Raw genomic sequence first — 18845 nt, forward strand, 5'->3', positions numbered from 1 at the left:
AGACAGAGTTTCTCTGTGTAGCTCTGGCTTTCCGGGAACTGTGAAGCCAGGGGCAGGCAATTACAGGGCATAAGTGAAAGCCATAGGGAGGCATGTTTATTGAACAGGGCAGATCTTCAGCAGTGGGGGTGGGGGTGGGGGGTGAAAGACTTCAAGTGTCTGGACCAAGACAGAGGGAAGAAGAGGGAAAAGGAGAAGATTGCAGAGAACATGTTATGTTGGTGTGGGGCTCACCATTTATGTGAAAACCTCATTTGTTTCAAAGCGTGATTTGAACCCATTTTTGGAGACACATGCCTGTAATCCCAGTACTTGGGAGCTAGGTCTCTATGAGTTCTAGGCCAGCCGGGTCCTACATAGGAGTTGTAGGCCAGCTGGGGATACACAGTAAGACTCTGTCTTGAAAAAAGAGTGGGGGAAAGAGAGCCCAGGGGATCCAATGCCCTCTTCTGGTGTTGGAGGGTGTTAGACATATATATGGTGCACAAAACACTCATACACATAAAACAGAAGTAGATAAAATCAGAGGCTGGGGATACAGTTTATCAGGTAGGATTCTTTGCCTTCAGAGTTCTAGCCCCAGAATCTACATGGTGGAAGGAGAGAACTCCTTACTAAAAACTGTTCTCTGACTTCCATAAGTATGTATGCTGTGTGTGTGTGTGTATGAATGCAAAAATAAAAAATATCCTGTTGTGGACTATCTGTTTAACTAGGCAAAGATGTCATTAGTTTATGCTGCATTTGTTTAATTATGTAAAAATGTGTTGCTGTTTTACCTTGCCTGCCTAAGGCACCTGATTGCTGTGGGATGGTCTGTATGTCAAGTGTGTTGCTGATTGGTCAATAAATAAATCACTGATTGGCCCGTGGCCAGGCAGGAAGTATAGGCGGGACAAGGAGGAGAATAAAGCTGGGAAGTGGAAAGCTGAGTCAGAGAGACACTGCCAGCCGCCATGATGGCAAACAGCATGTGAAGATGCCGGTAAGCCACGAGCCATGTGGCAAGGTATAGATTAATAGAAATGGATTAATTTAAGTTGTAAGAACAGTTAGCAAGAAGCCTGCCACGGCCATACAGTTTGTAAGCAATATAAGTCTCTGTGTTTACTTGGTCGGGTCTGAGCAGCTGTGGGACTGGCAGGTGAGAGAGATTAGTCCTGACTGTGGGTCAGGCAGGAAAACTTTAGCTACACCTGATTGGTCTAATAAAAAGCTGAGTGGCCAATAGCAATGCAGAGGAGGGATACACAGGGCTGGCAGGCACAGAGAATAAGGAGGAGGAATGTAGGCTTGAGAGAGGAGAGAAGAGAACAGGGGAGAAAGAGAGGGAGATGCCCGGGGCTAGCCAGGCAGCTGCCTGCCAGTCAGACCCAGAGGAAGCAGGAAAGTAGGACATACAGAAGGTAAGAAAGGTAAAAAGCCTGAGGCAAAACATAGATGAAGAGAAACAGGTTAAATTAAGTTATAAGAGCTAGAGGGACAAGCATAAGAGAAGGCTGAGCATTCATAACTAATAATAAGTCTCCATGTCATGATTTGGGAGCTGGTTGGGAACTTCCTATCCCCAGCATACAAAAGGAGGAAGACCCTGCTACAGGGTTTTAGAAACAGATGTTGCTACTCACCAGAGCCCAGCACCAGCTACTCCACTCCCAGCCCTGTAGGGAGCTGAATGCTTCCTTGTTTGATCTCTTTGAACCTCACTCTTAAAGCACAGGACTCATAAAACACCCGGACTGCCTGAGACCTTACAGTTCACTTGCTTTTCAAGGGTCCCTGGCTCAATTTACATTCTGTCAGGACTCTGAGATTACAAGAGGATATTTATCCAAGGTCACGTGGGAGTGGAAATACAGAACTCTCAGCTCCCGGGAGGACCTGAGCAAACAAGCCCTGAGCCTCACAGCTGCCTTCTCCTGGCCTTGCCCTAGCAGCACTCAACCCAAGGATCAGGTGTGGAGCCCATCACACAGCAAGGACTGACAGACAAATTTCAAGTCCCACTTCATTTGGCAATTGCCCTTACCATTGGATAATACCCATTTTACTTAGAAAAAAAAATGAGCAAGACACTAGCAAGATGGTTCAGCCAAGCCGGGCGGTGGTGGCGATCACCTTTAATCCCAGCGCTTGGGAGGCAGAGGCAGGCAGATCTCTGTGAGTTCGAGGCCAGCCTGGGCTACAAAGCGAGTTCCAGGACAGCCAGGACTACACAGAGAAACCCTGTCTTGAAACACCCCCCACCCCAAAAAAAATTAAATTTAAAAAAAAAAAAAAAAGGAGAGAGATGGTTCAGCCAGTAAAGGTGCTTGAGGTCTAGCCCGATGACCTGAGTTCAGTACCTGGGACCCACACGATAGGAGGGAACCAACTCCCCCAAGTTGTCTTCTGACCTCCACACGCATGCTGTAGCACACATACACCTACACACACACACACACACACACACACACACAAATAAATAAGTAAACATAAATAAATAAATAATGTATCTTTTAAAGGAATAGAATAAGATCCATAGTCTCTCACACTTCTGAGGGCTTGCTCTATGCCAGGTGTTAAGCTAAAGCCCTGTGCAGACATTTATCAACTCACCAAAGTTTATGCTCACAAAACTTCGATGTGGATATAATCATTATTTCCATTTACACACGAGGAAACAGTCTGACATAGTCCTATATAGGCTACAAAATGAGAATGCAATCTGACTGACTTTAATCTCTAGGTCAAACTTCTTCATACATGAGACACATGCAAACACTGCAAGGCATGTTTATTGGGGGAACTATCATGTGGCGAACACTGGGTAGACACTACCGCGGTAAGGGGCTTATGAATCTGCCCCCGCTGGGAAGGAAGGAGCATGGGGAATCTGTGCACTGTTGGGAAGTTCAAAGAGGCTCCAAAGGACAAACAGGACTCTGCTAGACGGGGGTGGGGGTGGTGGGGGTGGTGGTGGTGGTGGTGGTGGTGGTGGTGGTGTGTGGTGTGGGGGAGGTGGGGGGTGGGGTGGTGGTGGTGGTGGTGTGTGGTGTGTGTGGGGGGGTGTAACCCAAGGAGACTGCAGGAGTGAGAGCGTGGTGGCAGCAGCAGCTTCAGGAAGCAGCAGGTCCTCATCCACGAGAGAGCCGTGGAAGATCAGCCCTGAAAGCTAATTGGAAGTCCTTCTGGAACACTTGACAGCAAACAGATACAGGCCAGATAGAATGGAGCATGTCTGTAAACACTTGGGAGGTAGAGGCAGGAAGGTCAGTAGTTCAAGGTTATCCTCGGCTATACAGGTATCCTGTCTCAGAGAGAAAGATAGGGGTGAGGGGGGACGATTCAGTTGGGAAGCTCCTGAAGCCTTTCAACAGAAGAGTATCCCAAGTCAGTGTGATTAAAGGGTTCCATCAAGGAGCCTCTAGGGGCACCTGCAGGGCAGCTGTAAGTGAGAACCCTCTGGTTTCCTACATAGCTTTGGTATTGATGGAATAGCACAGCCGGGCACCAGAACTGAGTCCCTAGGGCATTTGCTAGAGCTCACAGCCTATGGAATTCAGTTCTCAGAGCCAGGTGGCCAATGTTCTCTCAGCCTGGATGCTGCCCTCCAAAGCTCTCTTCTGTGAATTGTTTTTAACATTTAGTGTGTGTGTGTGTGTGTCTGCACACACAGGGCATGTGAGGTTGGGTGGGTTTTCCATTCCACCCTGTGGGTTTCAGGAGTACCAGGTTTTGTGGTAAGTACCTGGAACCATCTCATTGGTCTTCTTCTGTATATGTTCCCCCAATCCCAACATGGACAAATTGAGATCCAGGATGTAGCCTGGGATCTCAGAATACTTCCTACCCCCTCAGTGGTGGGGTGCTGAGCTTGGAGCTGAAAATAGGATCCCACAGCTAGAGAAATGGACAAGAACTGGAGTCAAGCGTGAGGGGAGCAGCTCAGAGTATGGCAGGGACTGGATATTGCCGTGGGCCCTTTTATCACCAGCCAGCCCAGATGTGTCCTTGGTGGGTGGGTATAGGGGCAAGGGGGGTGAGAGTCAGGGGGGGAAGACAAAATTTGCATCTGACAAGGGCCTGTGTCTGTAGTTAAAGCAGCTTCCTCAGCTAAGGGGGATCTCCAAGACAGCCACGCAGGAGGATTAGCTCCAGAAAATCGCCCACTTGAATGAAGGTCTTGAGTGTTTGGGATAGCTGAGTGGAGGAGGAAGGCTTCCCTGAAATGCACTTCCAGTTTCTGGAGCGTTAAGTGACAGCTGGGTGCTATCCTCACGTCCCTGGAGAGGAAAGTTAAACCAGCAGACTCAGGAGTCACCCTCCCACCCCCCGCTGAACCCAGGGAAAGGAGCAGCACTTACCCACAGAGCCTCTTCTCTGGCATCCCTGGGGCTGGATCTGGAATAACCAACTGTGTGGCTCCTTAAGTAGGCCCTCACCCTGCCCCGGAGCCCCGCCCACCCATGCAGGCTCTTCTGAGAAAGGAGGAAGGTGTGGGAGGCCAGGCATGCTGTCTGCTGCCCAGAGAGCCGTTTCTGACCTCAAGCCAGAGCCAGGGACAGCCCTGCTCCAACACATTCTTCCCAGTGTCCCCTTCCTTATTTCAGTGCCCGAGCGCTCCCCGACTCCCGGAGACCAGCCTTCTGGTTCTTTTGCCGTTCTTGATGCCAGGAACCTCTTGCCCTGATGCTAACTCAAACCTGATCCCTGGTTCTGCGGCAGGGGGCTGGGGAATTACAAGCATCCCCATATATATAGCATAGGCTCCTAGTCTTTTCTGTCAATCAAGGAAGCCCCGTACCCTACATCTTAGGGAAGAGGAGAGAGGAGGCAACACGTGGGCGCCCCACCCCCTATGACAGCGCTCTGGTGGAGTTGGCTCCCATCTTGGGGAAGGGAAAGTAAGAACTTAGGGGACATAAAACCCGGAACTATGGGCAAGGTCCGGTTAGCTGTGGAATCCCTAGCAGATGGGCTTAGATTGGAAGTTCTCAACCTGTGGGTCGTGACCCTGTCGAGGGTCGAATGGCCCTCTCACAGGGGTTACCTAAGACCATTGGAAAACACAGATATTTACATTATGAGTCGTAACAGTAGCAAAGTTACAGCAATGAAGTAATGAAATCATTTTCTGGTTGGGGATCACCACAGCATGAGGAACTGTATTGAAGGGTTGCAGCGTTAGGAAGGTTGAGAACCGCTGACCTAGAGATTCATGGAAATGCCAGCTGACATTTAGTCTGTGGTAGTCCTTCCCTCTGCCCAGCCTTCTGTCTGGGGGCCGCAGAACCTGACGCAGTCTGCACAGAGTCTGAGTCAGGAATAGAGGGACCCCCCCTAGAAACCTTGGGCACAGTTCTTCCCTGGGAATTCAGGGTGCTCTTCCTGCTGTCGAGCTACACACGATAGCCAATCAAGCGAGATCCGGAGTTGAGGAGGAGGACCGCACAGCCTCGGGGTGGCTGCAGGGGTCTGGGGTCAGAATTCAAAGCAGCCCTGCTGAGGAAACCTGTAAGTTCCGGGAATGGGGGTGGTAAGAAGTGAACAGTCATCAGTGTTGGGCAATGCGTAAAAGGGGGGAGGGAGGGGACCCAAAGGGGAGGGCTGGCAGGGGCCTAGGGCTCATGGGGAGACCATCGGTCCCTTCTGTCCCTTGGAGAGGCCTGCTTGGCTAGAGTTCAAAGTGGCTGTCACCCACCTCTTATTAACCCTAGCAGCGCCAGGCTGACAGCGGCAGCGCTTTTACAGGGGAAGCCAAGTGTGTTCCTCCCCCCGGCCTTTCCTTCCCCTTCTCAGCAGCCACCCACCCTCCGGGAGGAGGGAGCCCGTGGTGAGGGCCACGGGAAGGAAGGGAGGGCAGGAATCTCTTTCTCCGTATCTTGGCACTACTTCAGTGTCTAGGGGAAGGGCTGGGACTTTCTCTCTGGGACCGAGTTTCTAGAGGCTAGCAACAGCTCCTGGGTCCCTGGCACCCTATTGGCACTGGAAGGAGGCGTCTCCTTGCAGACTGGGATGGGCCGGTCGACCATTGGAAGCGGTTCTTGGCACCCGTTTTTGAGTTCAAAAGAAGGCATGCTTGTGGGCTTCCCCACAGGGCATTAGGGAAGCAGAGGTAGCGGGAACAGAAAGCAGAAGCGGGGGCCTTACTTACTAGGTCCTGATGTAGCTGCTCTGTCTCTTCTAGGTGATTAGCCCTGCCGGTGTAGGCAAGAGGGCACTGGGTGCGGAGGAGGTCGCAAGCCATCTTGGATCTGGGTTCAGGTCTATCCTCACTCCAAGCATTTAATGCTCATCCGAAGACCCTGTGAGCCACCTTACTCTTGGGGAGACATGAATAAGGGACAAAGGGGACGGGTACAGAAGGTCCTGGGATTCAGGCCCCAAGAGCTGACTGAGTGACAGGGCTTGAAGCCAGACCGCACATGAAGGGGGAGATGCTGGAATTCGGGGGCGATCATTAGATCTTGTAATAGGAGACACCACATCCAGTCGGGAGCCACAGAGACGGAAGAAGAAAGGGGATCTATAGGATTTTCAGGTGAGGGTCCGAGGGCGAGGAAATAAAGCGGGCCGGAAAACCCTGGGTTCTTTCAGGAATAAACACCGAAAGGTGCGGGACCTCTAGCGGACAGAAGGGAACATGTCAGTCATGCCTCTCTACCCAAAACAAAAATGGCCGCCGGGGGAGCCGGTCCAAAACGCTAAGACACCGAGAATGGGGAAAGCAGCCCCGCCCTGGTATGGGCAAACTGCCCTTCTCAAAAATGGCCACCACAGCGTCTGCCAAAAAGGAACAGCTCTGAGCCCCGCCTTTGATCTTGTTGGCGGGGCTAAGGGATAAGAACTGCATCGCGCGGGACAAGTCGCCGGCGGCGCCTAACGGAGCAGGTGATTTCCCCTCCAGCCCCGGGTCTAGGGCTAGGAGGTCGCGCAGAGCATTGACACAGGGTACCCCTCCTAGCGTTCGGGAGGGGGTCGGCCGGACCCCTTTCTCTAATTGTCCCTCGTGGCCTGTATCGAGGACCATCTAGCTTGTTCAGGCCTATCTCGTCATGTGACTCACCCCCTCCCAAGGCGGCTACTGAATCCCTGTGTCCTCAGGCCCCCTATTCTGGACGCTTATGAGTGCCCTGCTAACAGTTATAAAAAGCTCTTGCTTCAAGAGTCGGCCATCAATGAGATCCCACTTCCTGTGCTCACCTCTCAGGGTTTGTGCAACTGCCTGACTTTAGATGGTGGGATCCCTTGTTCCCCACAATACCCTTGGTACCTCTAAGACCTGACGTGGGGATCAGGGTGAAATAATATTTTCTAGGGCTTTCATTATGCTGCATCATTACTTTATAAAAGGGCCTGGGAGAAGTAGTGAAGACCTTTGGGCTAGACCCCTTAGCTCCCCAGGGTTCCTTGCCACATTGCTTCCCAGGAATTCCGTGTTCACCTGGCCAGCTCTCAATCTGCATTTAGTGCCTCTCCACTCCGAGGGAGTAGCATGGCTCTCCTTACCCTAGTCTAAGTTGCCCAGAGGGTTCCTCTAGCCCCGCATCCTCTAATAGAGTGTCTGAAAGGTGCAGGCCAATATCTAGTCCTCTGGGAGTCTCTCAAGCCATCCCAGGGCATCGAGGATGGGTAGCTGAGTGAGTTGGCTATACAGAAAAAGTGAGCCCCGCAGAATGGTGATTGCAGAGGCAGAGGGAAAGATGTGTTGAGCAGGGAAAGGGGGCAAGCAAAGATTCTGAGAGGCCCATAGTACAGGTCTGGCATCATGAGAGGTGGTGTAGTAATAGAGAAGTTTCTGAAGCCAGGCTGCCTGTGTCCGAATCTGCCATTAACCTACCCTGTGACCTTGGGAAAGTTTCTCAAAATTTCAGTGCCTTCATTTCCTTTCAGGTAATGGGCATACTAGTATTATCCACATTTTAAGGCTGTTATGAAGATTAGGAAGTTAATACAGTGTTTCACATGCAGTCAGTCAGTAGACACTGTTTTTAACCAGCAGTACAGGTGGTTTTTAAATTGTTTTTCCATTTATTTAATTTCCTATATATTACCATTTTGCTTGCATGTATGTCTGTGTACCATGTGCATGCCTGGTACCCTCAGAGGTCAAAAAAGAGTGTGGTTTCCTTGGGGACTGCAGTTATGGACAGTTGTGTGCTATGTGGGTGCTGGGAATCAAACTTAGGTCTTCTGCAAGAACAGCCAGTGCTCTTAGCCCTTGGCCCATCAGAGGCGTTTCAGCAGGACTCAGGCACAGTGATTGTCACATTTCATAGGTACCACTAAACAGTGATCTCCGTTCAAGAAGTAATAGGTTCCATGGGTTGTATCTGGAACTAGAAAAGTCTCATGGAAATCCTCAGGTTGACTTAGGAAGCCAATTTAGTCGTTCAGGTCTCCCCAGCTCAGGAACTATGGGGAGGAAATATGAGGTGTTCTCAAGCAGGAAGGACATCAGGGAAAGCTGGGAGGAGAGGGAAGGTGGGAAGAGAGAGGTGACAAGCTTTGAAATCTGAACCATCTTTGGTCAGTCCAAAAGCAGGAGGAGAGATGATGGTTCCTTAGCAGAACAGCCAGCCACAGAACCTCGAAGGAGGAAGGCTTTTCCTTTGAAGACCTTGAAGAATTTCCCAGTAACAACTCTGTAGCCCCTACACCTTGGTTAGAAACCCAGAGGCAACTCATATATCCCCAAAAAAGCTTCCCTAGAAACTGGGCTTTTATACAGCAGCTAAGTGTCTTTTTCCCTGCAGATTGTCCCAGGCCACTGTCAACAGTCAGGGTGTGAGGGTGGAGTAGGTCTCTGGAGGGGCTGCCTTTTCAGGAGAGTTGCATGATGGGGGCTAGAATGCCTGGGCTAAGGTGTTCTGTCCTGCACTGTGGCCTGTGGCTAAGGGCAGAGGGTGGTCATCTCCCTTGAGAGACTGGAGTTACTCAGCCCTCCTTTCCAAATTCACTTGTGTGCTGTCACGGCCACTCTGTCTTATCACTGAAGGGACCAAGTAACTAGTCCCACCCACATGGAAGTCTTGATAACCCTCATCCCCAGAGTTCTCCCTAAATGGACACTGGGGAATTGCTGGGAATCCAACTGAGGGCCCCACACATACCAATGCTTACCACTGAGCCACACCCCCAGTCCTGAACGTGGATCCAACTACTGCAGTTCACTCAGGTGACCCTGGCAGATCCATTCTGGGTCTGGGTCACTGGGTTCTACTCATCACCTATGCAGAGGGGAGCGATTTGATTCTCTGAGTCCTAGTTCCCACAGGTGTTGAGTGCACACTGGTGAATAAACCAGGCTGGAGCAATGTGGAAGGGAAGAGAGAAACAGGAGAGTCCTCTTTGCCCTCATGAAACAGCTGGAAGAAACATTAAGCGTTGTCCAAATACTGCATTAGTTATATCTGTGAAAAGTCCTGCTAAACAGGGAAACAAACGTGCACTCTGTAAGGAGGGTCTTAGGTAGGGGTGAGTAGACTAGTTCTAAAAAGTCTGGACTTGAATGTTGACACACTGAAAGCAAGCCAGGGTAGAGAGGAGTGAGGAGCTGGAGAAAAATAGGTGGGGGAAAGGCCCAAAATCAAAGGCCACAAAAAAGCTCTGGACTTTCTGGAAAGGTAATAGGAAGTCACTGTTAAGTTTGATATTTATTTGTTTGTTTGTTTTTGAGACAGGATCTCACTATATAGCACTAACTGGCCTGGAACTCACTATGTAGACCAGGCTGGCCTCAGTTCACAGAGATCCACCTGCCTCTGCTTGCTGAGTGCTGGGATTAAAGGTATGTGCCTCCACATCAGCATTTTTTAAAAAGATTTATTTGTGTGTGTGTGTGTGTGTGTGTGTGTGTGTGTGTGTGTAGGCCGGAAAGGGATGTCAGATCCTATTGGTGCCTCCTGGTGTGGGTGCTGACATACAAACTCTGGTACTCTGATAAAGCAGTAAGTACTTTAACCACTGAATCATCTCTCCAGCCCCCACAACTGGATTTTAAGTAGCTCATACAGCTGTGATGAGGAGAAGGGGTTGCTGGGGGAGAGATGGTAGCAGGGAGGGAGACATGTCAGGAAGCTCCTGTGGGCAATAGCGTCACGTGGAGGCCAAGGGGAGAAGTGAGCTGTGGGCTGGGGAGATGCAATGTGTGCTGGGCGAGCAGGAGGACCTGAGTTCAGATCCCCAACACCACATGAAAGACCAAAACAAACAAAAAATAAAAACAGGTATAGCCAGGCACAATAGTGCCTGCCTTTAATCCCAAACAGAGACAGGAGGATCACTGTGAGTTCAAAGCCATACTGGTATACATAGTAAACTCCAGGATAGCCAGGGCTACATAGAGAAATGCTGCTTCAAAAACAAACACGTGCAGCAGATGTGGTGGCCCAAAGCTGTGACTCCAGCCCTGGGGGTCAAGACAGGAGGGCCATGGCCAGCCAGAGAAGCCAAAAGCTCTAGGTTCATCCACAGTTCTTGTCTCAAAAAACAAAGCATATGCCTTTAATCCCAGCACTCGGGAGGCAGAGGCAGGAGGATCTCTGTGAGTTCAAGATCATTGTGGTCTGCATAGAGAGATCCAGGACAGCCAGGACTATGGAGACACGCATATTTTAAACAAACAAATGAAAAGGGTAGAGAAGGGATGGAAGCAGACAGCCTGACGTCAGGCTACACCCACACTGCAGTAGCAGGACCACCCATGCACCCACACTGCACACACAAAGTAGACGTGTTCAAGAATAATCAGGATTTCCCGGGCCGTGGCGGTGGTGCACGCCTTTAATCCCAGCACTTGGGAGGCAGAGCCAGGTGGATCTCTATGAGTTCGAGGCCAGCCTGGGCTACAGAGTGAGATCCAGGACAGGCACCAAAACTACACAGAGAAACCCTGTCTCAAGAAAAAAAAAAAAAAAAAAAAAAAGAATAGTCAGGATTTGGTAACTAATTGGCTGATGGAAAGCATGTGGTAGGAGTGTCATGGTTAATTCCTAGACTGGTAGCTGGAATAGCTGTGTCTGGGTACTCATTTGGGGAGGATAGTCCTGGAGGAGAAAAATACTTGAAGGGATGGTACTTTGGGACATGCTGTAAGCTTTTATATGGTGGTGTCAGTAAGGGAGAGGTACCGGGTGGAAGCTCAGGCTGCACTAGAGGACTGAGCATTTGAGAGTTGGTGACAGACAGTTGCTACATAAGGATGGGCCCAGATGAGACCTGCAGAGAGGAAGTAGCAGAGCAAGGAGAGCAGTGGCCTTGAGTCAGAGGGTAGCAGAACGGGAACAGAGGCGGGGACCAAGGAAGAGACACCTGAGAAAGGAGAGAACACCAGAGGCTGGGCGCTCAGGAGACAGAGGTGGTAACCTGTACATAAAGTGTTCAGAGTTAAATTGGGGGGTTAATGGTTCGACCTCAGTAGACTAAAACCTGAAAAGTAGCAGGTAACCTTAGCCTGAGAAAGTCAGGAAAAGACGGGGTATTCAATAGGACTTGGCTTGATTGTTTGGGTCCAGAGAAGGGTGAGAGATGGCAAAATCAAGGGTAGTTCCAAGTTTCAGGCATGGGGGCTGAGTGAGTGGGATGCGTTTGCAGGGGATGTGAGGAGGATGTGAGTTTGGGGTAGCTGGGTTCTGAAGTTCCGAAGGAGAGGCCTGGCTGACATTTGGTTCTCTGAGTCTTGATCCATTCTTACCATCTGCACATTCCTGATTCCCAAGAGAGTGCGGGGGAGTCAAAAGCATGGAAATGAGGGCTGGAGATTGGGCTGGGCAGTAAAGAGCACCTGTTGTTTTTGCAATGGACACAGGTTCAGTTCCCAGCACCCATGTGGTGGCCTATATATAACTCCAGTTCTAGCAGATCTGGAGCCCTCTTCTGACCTCCCTGAGCATGTACCTTTGTGCCTATACATGCACACAGGCAAACACTCATGCACAGAAAATTTTTTTAAAATTCCTCCCCCCCCCCCCCCCCCCACCACAGGGTTTCTCTGTGTAGCTCTGGCTGTCCTGGAGTTCGCTCTGTAGACCAGGCTGGCCTCGAACTCCCAGAGATCCACCTGCCTCTGCCTCTGATAGGATTAAAGGCACCACCACCGCCCAGCTAATAAATATTTTTAAAAAGCCTGTAGATAAATTAAGCCAGAAAGTATTTACCTAGCACTTGCTGAATGCAAACATCTTCCTAGGCACTAGGACCCACCAAAGAATAAGAGAGCCAGCATGATCGAGGAACAGCAAGGGCGTGGGGTAGAGCGAGGGAGGAGGGAGTGGTGAGGTAGAAGTGTGCGAGGGCCAGACTGTGTGGAGCTCCATGGGCTGGAGGATGACAAAGGTCTTCATGGTCCAGGCTGCTGGAAAGGCAGGGATTGGGCAAGAGGAGAGGATCCATGTAGGATTTCCCCTCTATACAGGCTCCAGAACCAGAAAAAAGTCCCTTTGTACAAAGGGTGGGTGGCCTATCATGGATGGGGGAAGGGCTGTGCTTGGTCCTAAGACCTTCTTCCTTATGAGGCTGGACAATGGGGCCCCTTGTGAGTGGAATTGGGGGCCAAATAACCCCTTCAGTGATGAGATTCCTCAGCCAGGAAGCATGTGACTCTTGCCACAGGAGATGGGGGAAGGGCACAACTCCCTTTGGAAGGCTTTTAGAGACAGTGCTGTCCCCTGTCTGGGGCTGGAGGAGGTAGAAGTGGGTGGCCAAGGGAGGGACTCTGCTTGCAGGAGCTGAGAGGGTGGCATCCATAGCTGGTTCAATCTTAGAAGGGAGAGGAGGGGCTGCTGGCCCCTGGCCCAGTGGGTGAAGCCGGCCAGAGACCTGGCAATTCTCTTGTGTCCTTTAGAAGTGACAGCATGGAGCTGGAGAGGATCGTCAGTTCAACCCTCCTTGCTTTTGTGCAGACACACCTCCCAGGGGCGGATGTCAGGTAAGGGCTGCTCCTTCTCAAGGATCAGGCCAAGCTCAGAGGGAGTGTTGCAGATAATACTTTGGGCACTGGCCAGGGAAAAGGTGGTTTACAAAGTATTTAACCTTGTTCTGAGGTGGAACTGAACCAGGTCCTCTGCAAGAATACCAAGCACTCGCTGGGCGGTGGTGGTGGCGCACGCCTTTAATCCCAGGCAGAGGCAGGCGGATCTCTGAGTTTGAGGCCAGTCTGGTCTATAGAGTGAGTCTCAGGACAGCCAGAGCTACACAAAGAAACCTTGTCTCAAAAAAAACTAAAACCAACCAACCAAACAAAAAGAATAGCAAGCACTCTTAACCACCAAGCCATCTCTCCAACCCCAGCTTATGTTTTCAAGATTATTTATGTCTGTGTGTATGCAGGTGCCATGAGGCCAGAAGAGGGTGTCAGAGACCAGGGAGCTGGAAGTATAGGCAGCTGTGAGCTACTTCACGTGGGTGCTGGGAACTGAACTTGGGTCCTCGAAAGAGCTGCAAGTGCTCTTAACTACTGAGCCATCTCTCCCGCCTGGGGAGAGCTGAGTTTTATTTACTTAGATGGTCTTCTCTCTCATACTGTGTCTATCATCTATACTGGACTGCTTGAAAACCAAAGCCAAAGGAGTTGGAAGGAGATACTCTGGCCTCAAGGACCGAGCTGACCCATGGGCACCCATGAAACTGAGGACTGAAGTCAGATTAGGTGGGGACTCTGGAAGTACCCAGAGTCCTACCCAGTATACTTGTTCTTTTCTACAGTGGCTTAGATGAGGTCATCTTCTCCTATGTGCTTGGGGTCCTGGAGGACCTGGGCCCCTCAGGGCCCTCAGAGGAGAACTTTGATATGGATGCCTTCACAGAGATGATGGAGGCTTATGTGCCTGGCTTTGCTGACATCCCTAGGTAGGGCCTGGCTGGGGCAGAAAGGAGGTGGGGCTGGCTGGCTGGGGTTGGGATAGGGCGGTCACCTCACCACCTTCTTTACCTTTCAGGGGCATAATAGGGGACATGATGCAGAAGCTCTCGGTGCAGCTCAGCGATGCTAGGAACAAAGGTGAGTTTGGGCATGTGGCATTTGGAGGATTCCCACCCCCACCCCAAGCCCTGGCAAATCCGATACCCTCTCTGCCTCTTGAAGAGAACCTGCACCCACAGAGCTCCTGTGTCCAAGGTCAGGTGCCCATTTTTCCAGAGACCCTGAGGCAACCCGAAAAGCTCAAAGAAGAGACCAGGTCTTCTGCTGCTACTGGGGACACCCAAGATGAGGTTGGTAGAAGGGGGGACCCATGAGGGACCTTGGGGTAGGAAAGGAAGGAGTGGGGCCCACTGTTCACATCCGTGCCCACAGGCAGCTGGTGCTGAGGAAGAACTTCTGCCGGGAGTAGATGTACTCTTGGAGGTATTCCCTACCTGTTCTGTGGAGCAGGCCCAGTGGGTGTTGGCCAAAGCTCGGGGGGACTTGGAAGAAGCAGTGCAGATGCTGGTAGAGGGCAAGGAAGAGGGGCCTCCAGGCTGGGATGGCCCAAATCAGGTATCCTCTCCCCCGCCCCCAAGTAACCTCAGCTCCATTATGCCTTCTCGTTAAGCACCCACCCCTACCTATCCCCATCTGTTTCCCCTACTGTGGCCACTGGGCCTAGAATAGGTCTCCTATATCTGCAGGACTTGCCCAGGCGCCTCAGAGGCCCCCAAAAGGATGAATTGAAGTCCTTCATCCTTCAGAAGTAAGTCTGGGCTGGGCTGGGCTGGACCCTGGAGGGTCTTCCCAGGTGGCAGGAGCTTCATCCAGCCAGTTTTTGGCAGGTACATGATGGTGGATAGTGCAGAGGATCAGAAGACCCACCGGCCCATGGCTCCCAAGGAGGTGAGAGGCTTGGATGCAGTTGGGGGTGTGGAATGAGGGGTACTGACCACTATTTCAATCATTCGTTACCTGATTGCACGACAGGCCCCCAAGAAGCTGATCCGATACATTGACAACCAAGTAGTAAGCACCAAAGGGGAGCGATTCAAAGATGTACGGAACCCTGAGGCCGAGGAGATGAAGGCTACGTACATCAACCTCAAGCCAGCCAGAAAGTACCGCTTCCACTGAGGCCCTGGCTGGACTCTGCTGAGCCTTCCAGATCCCAGAGGGATGCAGAAACCCTCCCGCCCACCCACCGTCCCCTCTCTGTTGCTCTAGTGTTAATCTGGTCTTGGAGCTGCCTTGTGAGCACAGTAAAGGTGGTCCAAGGAAGGTGTAAGTTCATTCTGGTCATTTCTGCCACCGGGGCAAGAAGAGTTACAATGTCCGTCTGACCTGTTCCCAGCTTCACGTCCCCTGTGCACCAGGCAAGAAGGGGTAAAAAGCTCTTTATTTGAAATTCCAGGGTGAGGCAGGGCACACCACAGGCCTCTCAACCACAGGCCTCCACAGTCCAGTTTCCCTGTGTCAGGCAGGCCCCGGCTACACAGTCCAGCTGTGCTCCCACCCAAAGGAAAGTCAGTCAGACCTGCAGGTTGACAAAGGGCGCGAAGCCCGCCATGTCCTGGAGTAGCACCAGGGCCTGGTGCAGGGGTGGCTCCACGTCGATGTCCACACCACGTTTCCGCAGGCGGCTCAGGCTGGGCTCGGCCACATGGTGGCAGTGCCGCACGCGCAGTGAGCGCAGCGCCGGGCAGTACTCCGCCAGTGTCCTGGGGGAGGAGCAGGGTGATGCTAGGTGCAGACCTGTCACGGTCTGCAGGGCCAGCCCGGACACCTGCAGCTCCAGCACACCCTAGGCTTCCCTCCAGCTCAAGGTCTGCTCCTTTCTCCAGTACCCAAGGAAGGGGGCAGGGATGGAATTACAGACTCCAGGCCCCCAGCTCTTTGGGGGCTTCTGGCTCTTAGAGAGTACCTATCCTTGGTTCTTTCCAGCGTTTCAAGATTACCTCCTTGTTGCAGAAACGCCAGAATTCAACTTTATGTCACATCTCTCAGTGTGTCAATCTTGGATCAGAAGTTTTTGTTTTGTTTTGTTTAATTATAGGCTTTCTAGCCTAAAAAAAAAATCCCAGAGGTCTATCTGATGGGCCTTTGCCAAGTACAACCCGCCCCCCTATCCCTAGAGTGACTGCCCACCTCCCACCCTAGCGGCCCCATGCCCAGGCACCTGACACCATCGCTTCCGACCCGAAGGCAGCCTGTGAGGTCGAGGTGCTCGAGTTGCGGGCAGTTTCGAGCCAACTCTTGGACCGCGGTGTCCCCCACATTGGCGTTGACAGCCAACGAGAGGCTGCGGAGGCCCGCGCCGCGTCTCTGCGCCAGGTACACGATGGCCTCGTCCTTGAGCTGGCGACAGGCGGTGAGGTCTAGCTCCTCCAGAGCCGGGCAGCGGTCGGCGAGGCCACGTAGTGCCAGCCCGTCCACCCAGTCACAGTGAGCGAGCGAAAGGCGCTGCAGACGCGGGCAGCCCTCAGCCAGCGCCCCCAGCGCTCGGCGACTCAGTTGGCCGCAGCCGGCCAGTGCTACGCTCCGTAGCTGCGGGTTCCGCGCCAGGACTGGCACCAGGTCCTCGTCCGACAGCCATTCGTGACACGGAGCCAGCGCCAGCTCCTGCAGCCCCTCGGCATCCCGCAGTAGCCGGGCTAAGGCGGCCCGTGGGATCTGTGGACCCACCTGCGGGCGGGAGGCACCGAGACTCAGTCTGTCCCCGGGCCGGGACACTGCCTGGCAGCCGCCTACCTTCAGGACTTGCCACCTGCCCTCCCGGGAGGGACACCATGCTCCCTCCGGGTCGCTGCCCAGTGCTCGCCCCCTGGAGTTCTCCGCGTCGCACCCGGGGTCGCCAAGGGTTTCCAGCGCCGCTGGGGCGGGCCCGGAGGCGGGGCGAGGGTGGGACCCACGCGGGGGCGGGGCTCCGGGCCCGGGCTCACCTGAGCGGGGGCGGGGCTCCGGGCCGGGGCTCACCCCCTCGGGGGCGGGGCTCCGGGCCCGGGCTCACCTTCTCGGGGGCGGGGCTCCGGGTCCCGGCTCACCCACTCGGGGGCGGGGCTCCGGGCCCCGGCTCATCTTAGCGGGGGCGGGGCTCCGGGCCCGGGCTCACCCCCTCGGGGGCGGGGCTCCGGGCCCGGGCTCACCCCCTCGGGGGCGGGGCTCCGGGCCCGGGCTCACCCCCTCGGGGGCGGGGCTCCGGGCCCCGGCTCACCTGAGCGGCGTCGAAGCGGCGCAGCCCGGCCAGGTGCAGCTGAACGAGCGCCCGAAAGGCGCGGCTGACGCGCTGCAGCCGCAGCAGCTGGCGCAGCGGGACCCAGTTGAGGACATGCGGGAGCAGCACGTCTTCCCAGGGCAGGTCCAGGAGCCTAGTAGGAAAGCGGCGCTGACGTCCCCGGGCCGCTGTTACGTGCGAGTCCGTCTGGTATACCCCAGCGTCCCCGCTGGCACGAGGGGTCCAGGTCCGGCCGGGACTCAGCTGCCCTCCCGCGGGTCTCTTTTTCCCTCCCTCGGCCCCTCCAGTGCTCGGTACCTGACAGCTCCCGGTTCTTGCTCCCCTCCGGACTGCTCCATCGGTGGCTCCATCGCGGTCTACTGCGCGTGCGCAGTACGCCCTTCTCGCTGTGGCCTTGAAGCGGCAGCGGCGATCCCGCCTCCTCGGTCTGAAGAGACAGACCGATTTAATCGAGTGCGGTCTCACTGAGGATCCTTATCGGAAAGCTTTCCGGATGGACCCCGAAACCGAGGCAGAACAGACCAGTGATGTACCATTAGATGTCGTCGCAGCTACAGGCTTGAAGGCCGAGGCCGTGCTTTCGCTCTTCGTCGCGGGCCAGTAGCGGCCTCTGAGCGGTGATGGGAGGAGCGGACCAGGCCAAAGGCAGAGGGGGCGGAGCCAGGACTCCTAGGTTACCGAGTGCCTCCCTCCGTCCTCTGGTCGCGTTTAAGCGACTTTGAAAAAAGAAGGGGTGGGGGGACTGCCCAGGCTCTAGCTGGTATGTAGTAGGTGCTCAATAAGTAATTGCCAAAAGAATACGTTAAATGGGCGGCGCTAAGGCTTTTCTTATCACGCAAACTTGTTCAAACCTGCCGTTGCTTGTGAATTGTCAAGTGCACACTCATGACGTCCATCCCTTTCCACTTCAGGACAGCGTGGGCCGGCTTTTTGCCTAAGGAAAAAGGACTGTATAGGACCAGCTGGGGAGCAATGCGTGCCCCGCGCAGCCTACTAGCCGTGCTGCTTCTTGACTGGCCCTGAGTCAACCGTAGGGAGAGTGACGCCCCAAGCTCGCAGCTCGGTCATCAGGCTTCCCTTTCACTGTGCCCCATATCCTAATCCCAAGTCCCACTCTGGGGAACCCCTGGCGTAACAGTTTCCTCCACCATCCAAGGTGGGTGTGGGGGCATGTGAAAGACCGTAGGGCCGTGGCATTCCACATGGTTGCGCACCCCTGTGCCACCGTTTCAGCCACTTCTTCATACAGCTGCTTCCCATCCGTTATCTCACCAGGGCTTTGGGCACCTCTGCAAATGTAGGCAGGTCCGTCCATTTTAAAGATGGGCAAACCGAGGCTCAGGGGAGGAAGCTCCTTAACCAGGAGCAAACGGAGCAAAGATAAAGGACCCAGACATCCTGGGTTTCCCAGAATCCCTTCCACACTACCTCATTACTCAGTGTAGCATGGAGGGAGAAGCCAGCCAGCACCGGAAAGAGCAGAAGAGGGTGAAGCTGGGTGAGGGGGTTGCTTCCTCTCCTCCTCAGCCTGCTGGGGAAGGGGTAGCCTGGAAGGATCTCTGCAAAGACACATGTGGGCGCGTACCTCCTCCGGCCGCGCGCCTCCTCCCCCGCCCCTTTGTCCGCGCCTCTGCGCTTGCGCACTACGACAAATCTGGCGCTGTCCCCTTCAGCACCTCCCGGAACCCGCGCCACCCCTCCCCGCGGTGAGCCCCGCGCACCCCC

General features: G+C 53.6%; 2 protein-coding genes across 10 annotated transcripts; one reads left to right on the forward strand and one right to left on the reverse strand.

The window, feature by feature from the left end:
• The first annotated feature begins 6761 nt into the window (after positions 1-6761).
• On the forward strand, positions 6762-15166 carry Cuedc2 (CUE domain containing 2). Of its 4 annotated transcripts, none has more exons than XM_059246185.1 (9): positions 6762-6873; positions 12827-12910; positions 13687-13830; positions 13920-13981; positions 14066-14193; positions 14276-14458; positions 14590-14651; positions 14731-14791; positions 14876-15166. In XM_059246185.1, the coding sequence occupies exons 2-9, from the start codon at positions 12837-12839 to the stop codon at positions 15020-15022; spliced, it is 861 nt and encodes a 286-aa protein (XP_059102168.1). In that variant the 5' UTR covers positions 6762-6873; positions 12827-12836; the 3' UTR covers positions 15023-15166. The 4 variants fall into 4 exon arrangements, with proteins under 4 accessions (XP_059102168.1, XP_059102191.1, XP_059102185.1 ...); XM_059246208.1 differs by having other exon boundaries at positions 14276-14326; XM_059246202.1 differs by having other exon boundaries at positions 14120-14193.
• A 108-nt stretch (positions 15167-15274) lies between these two features.
• Positions 15275-18844, reverse strand: Fbxl15 (F-box and leucine rich repeat protein 15). 6 transcript variants are annotated; one of them, XM_059257060.1, is made up of 6 exons: positions 18549-18844; positions 17972-18054; positions 17418-17547; positions 17100-17253; positions 16065-16570; positions 15275-15606 (listed from the first exon to the last, which is right to left on the reverse strand). In XM_059257060.1, the coding sequence occupies exons 3-6, from the start codon at positions 17468-17470 to the stop codon at positions 15417-15419; spliced, it is 903 nt and encodes a 300-aa protein (XP_059113043.1). In that variant the 5' UTR covers positions 17471-17547; positions 17972-18054; positions 18549-18844; the 3' UTR covers positions 15275-15416. The 6 variants fall into 6 exon arrangements, with proteins under 6 accessions (XP_059113043.1, XP_059113039.1, XP_059113041.1 ...); XM_059257056.1 differs by having other exon boundaries at positions 17654-18054; positions 18549-18842; XM_059257058.1 differs by having other exon boundaries at positions 17654-18054; positions 18335-18842.
• Position 18845: the final 1 nt, after the last annotated feature.

Source organism: Peromyscus eremicus, chromosome 1 (assembly GCF_949786415.1).
Source record: "Peromyscus eremicus chromosome 1, PerEre_H2_v1, whole genome shotgun sequence".
NCBI classification, from domain to species: Eukaryota; Metazoa; Chordata; class Mammalia; order Rodentia; family Cricetidae; genus Peromyscus; species Peromyscus eremicus.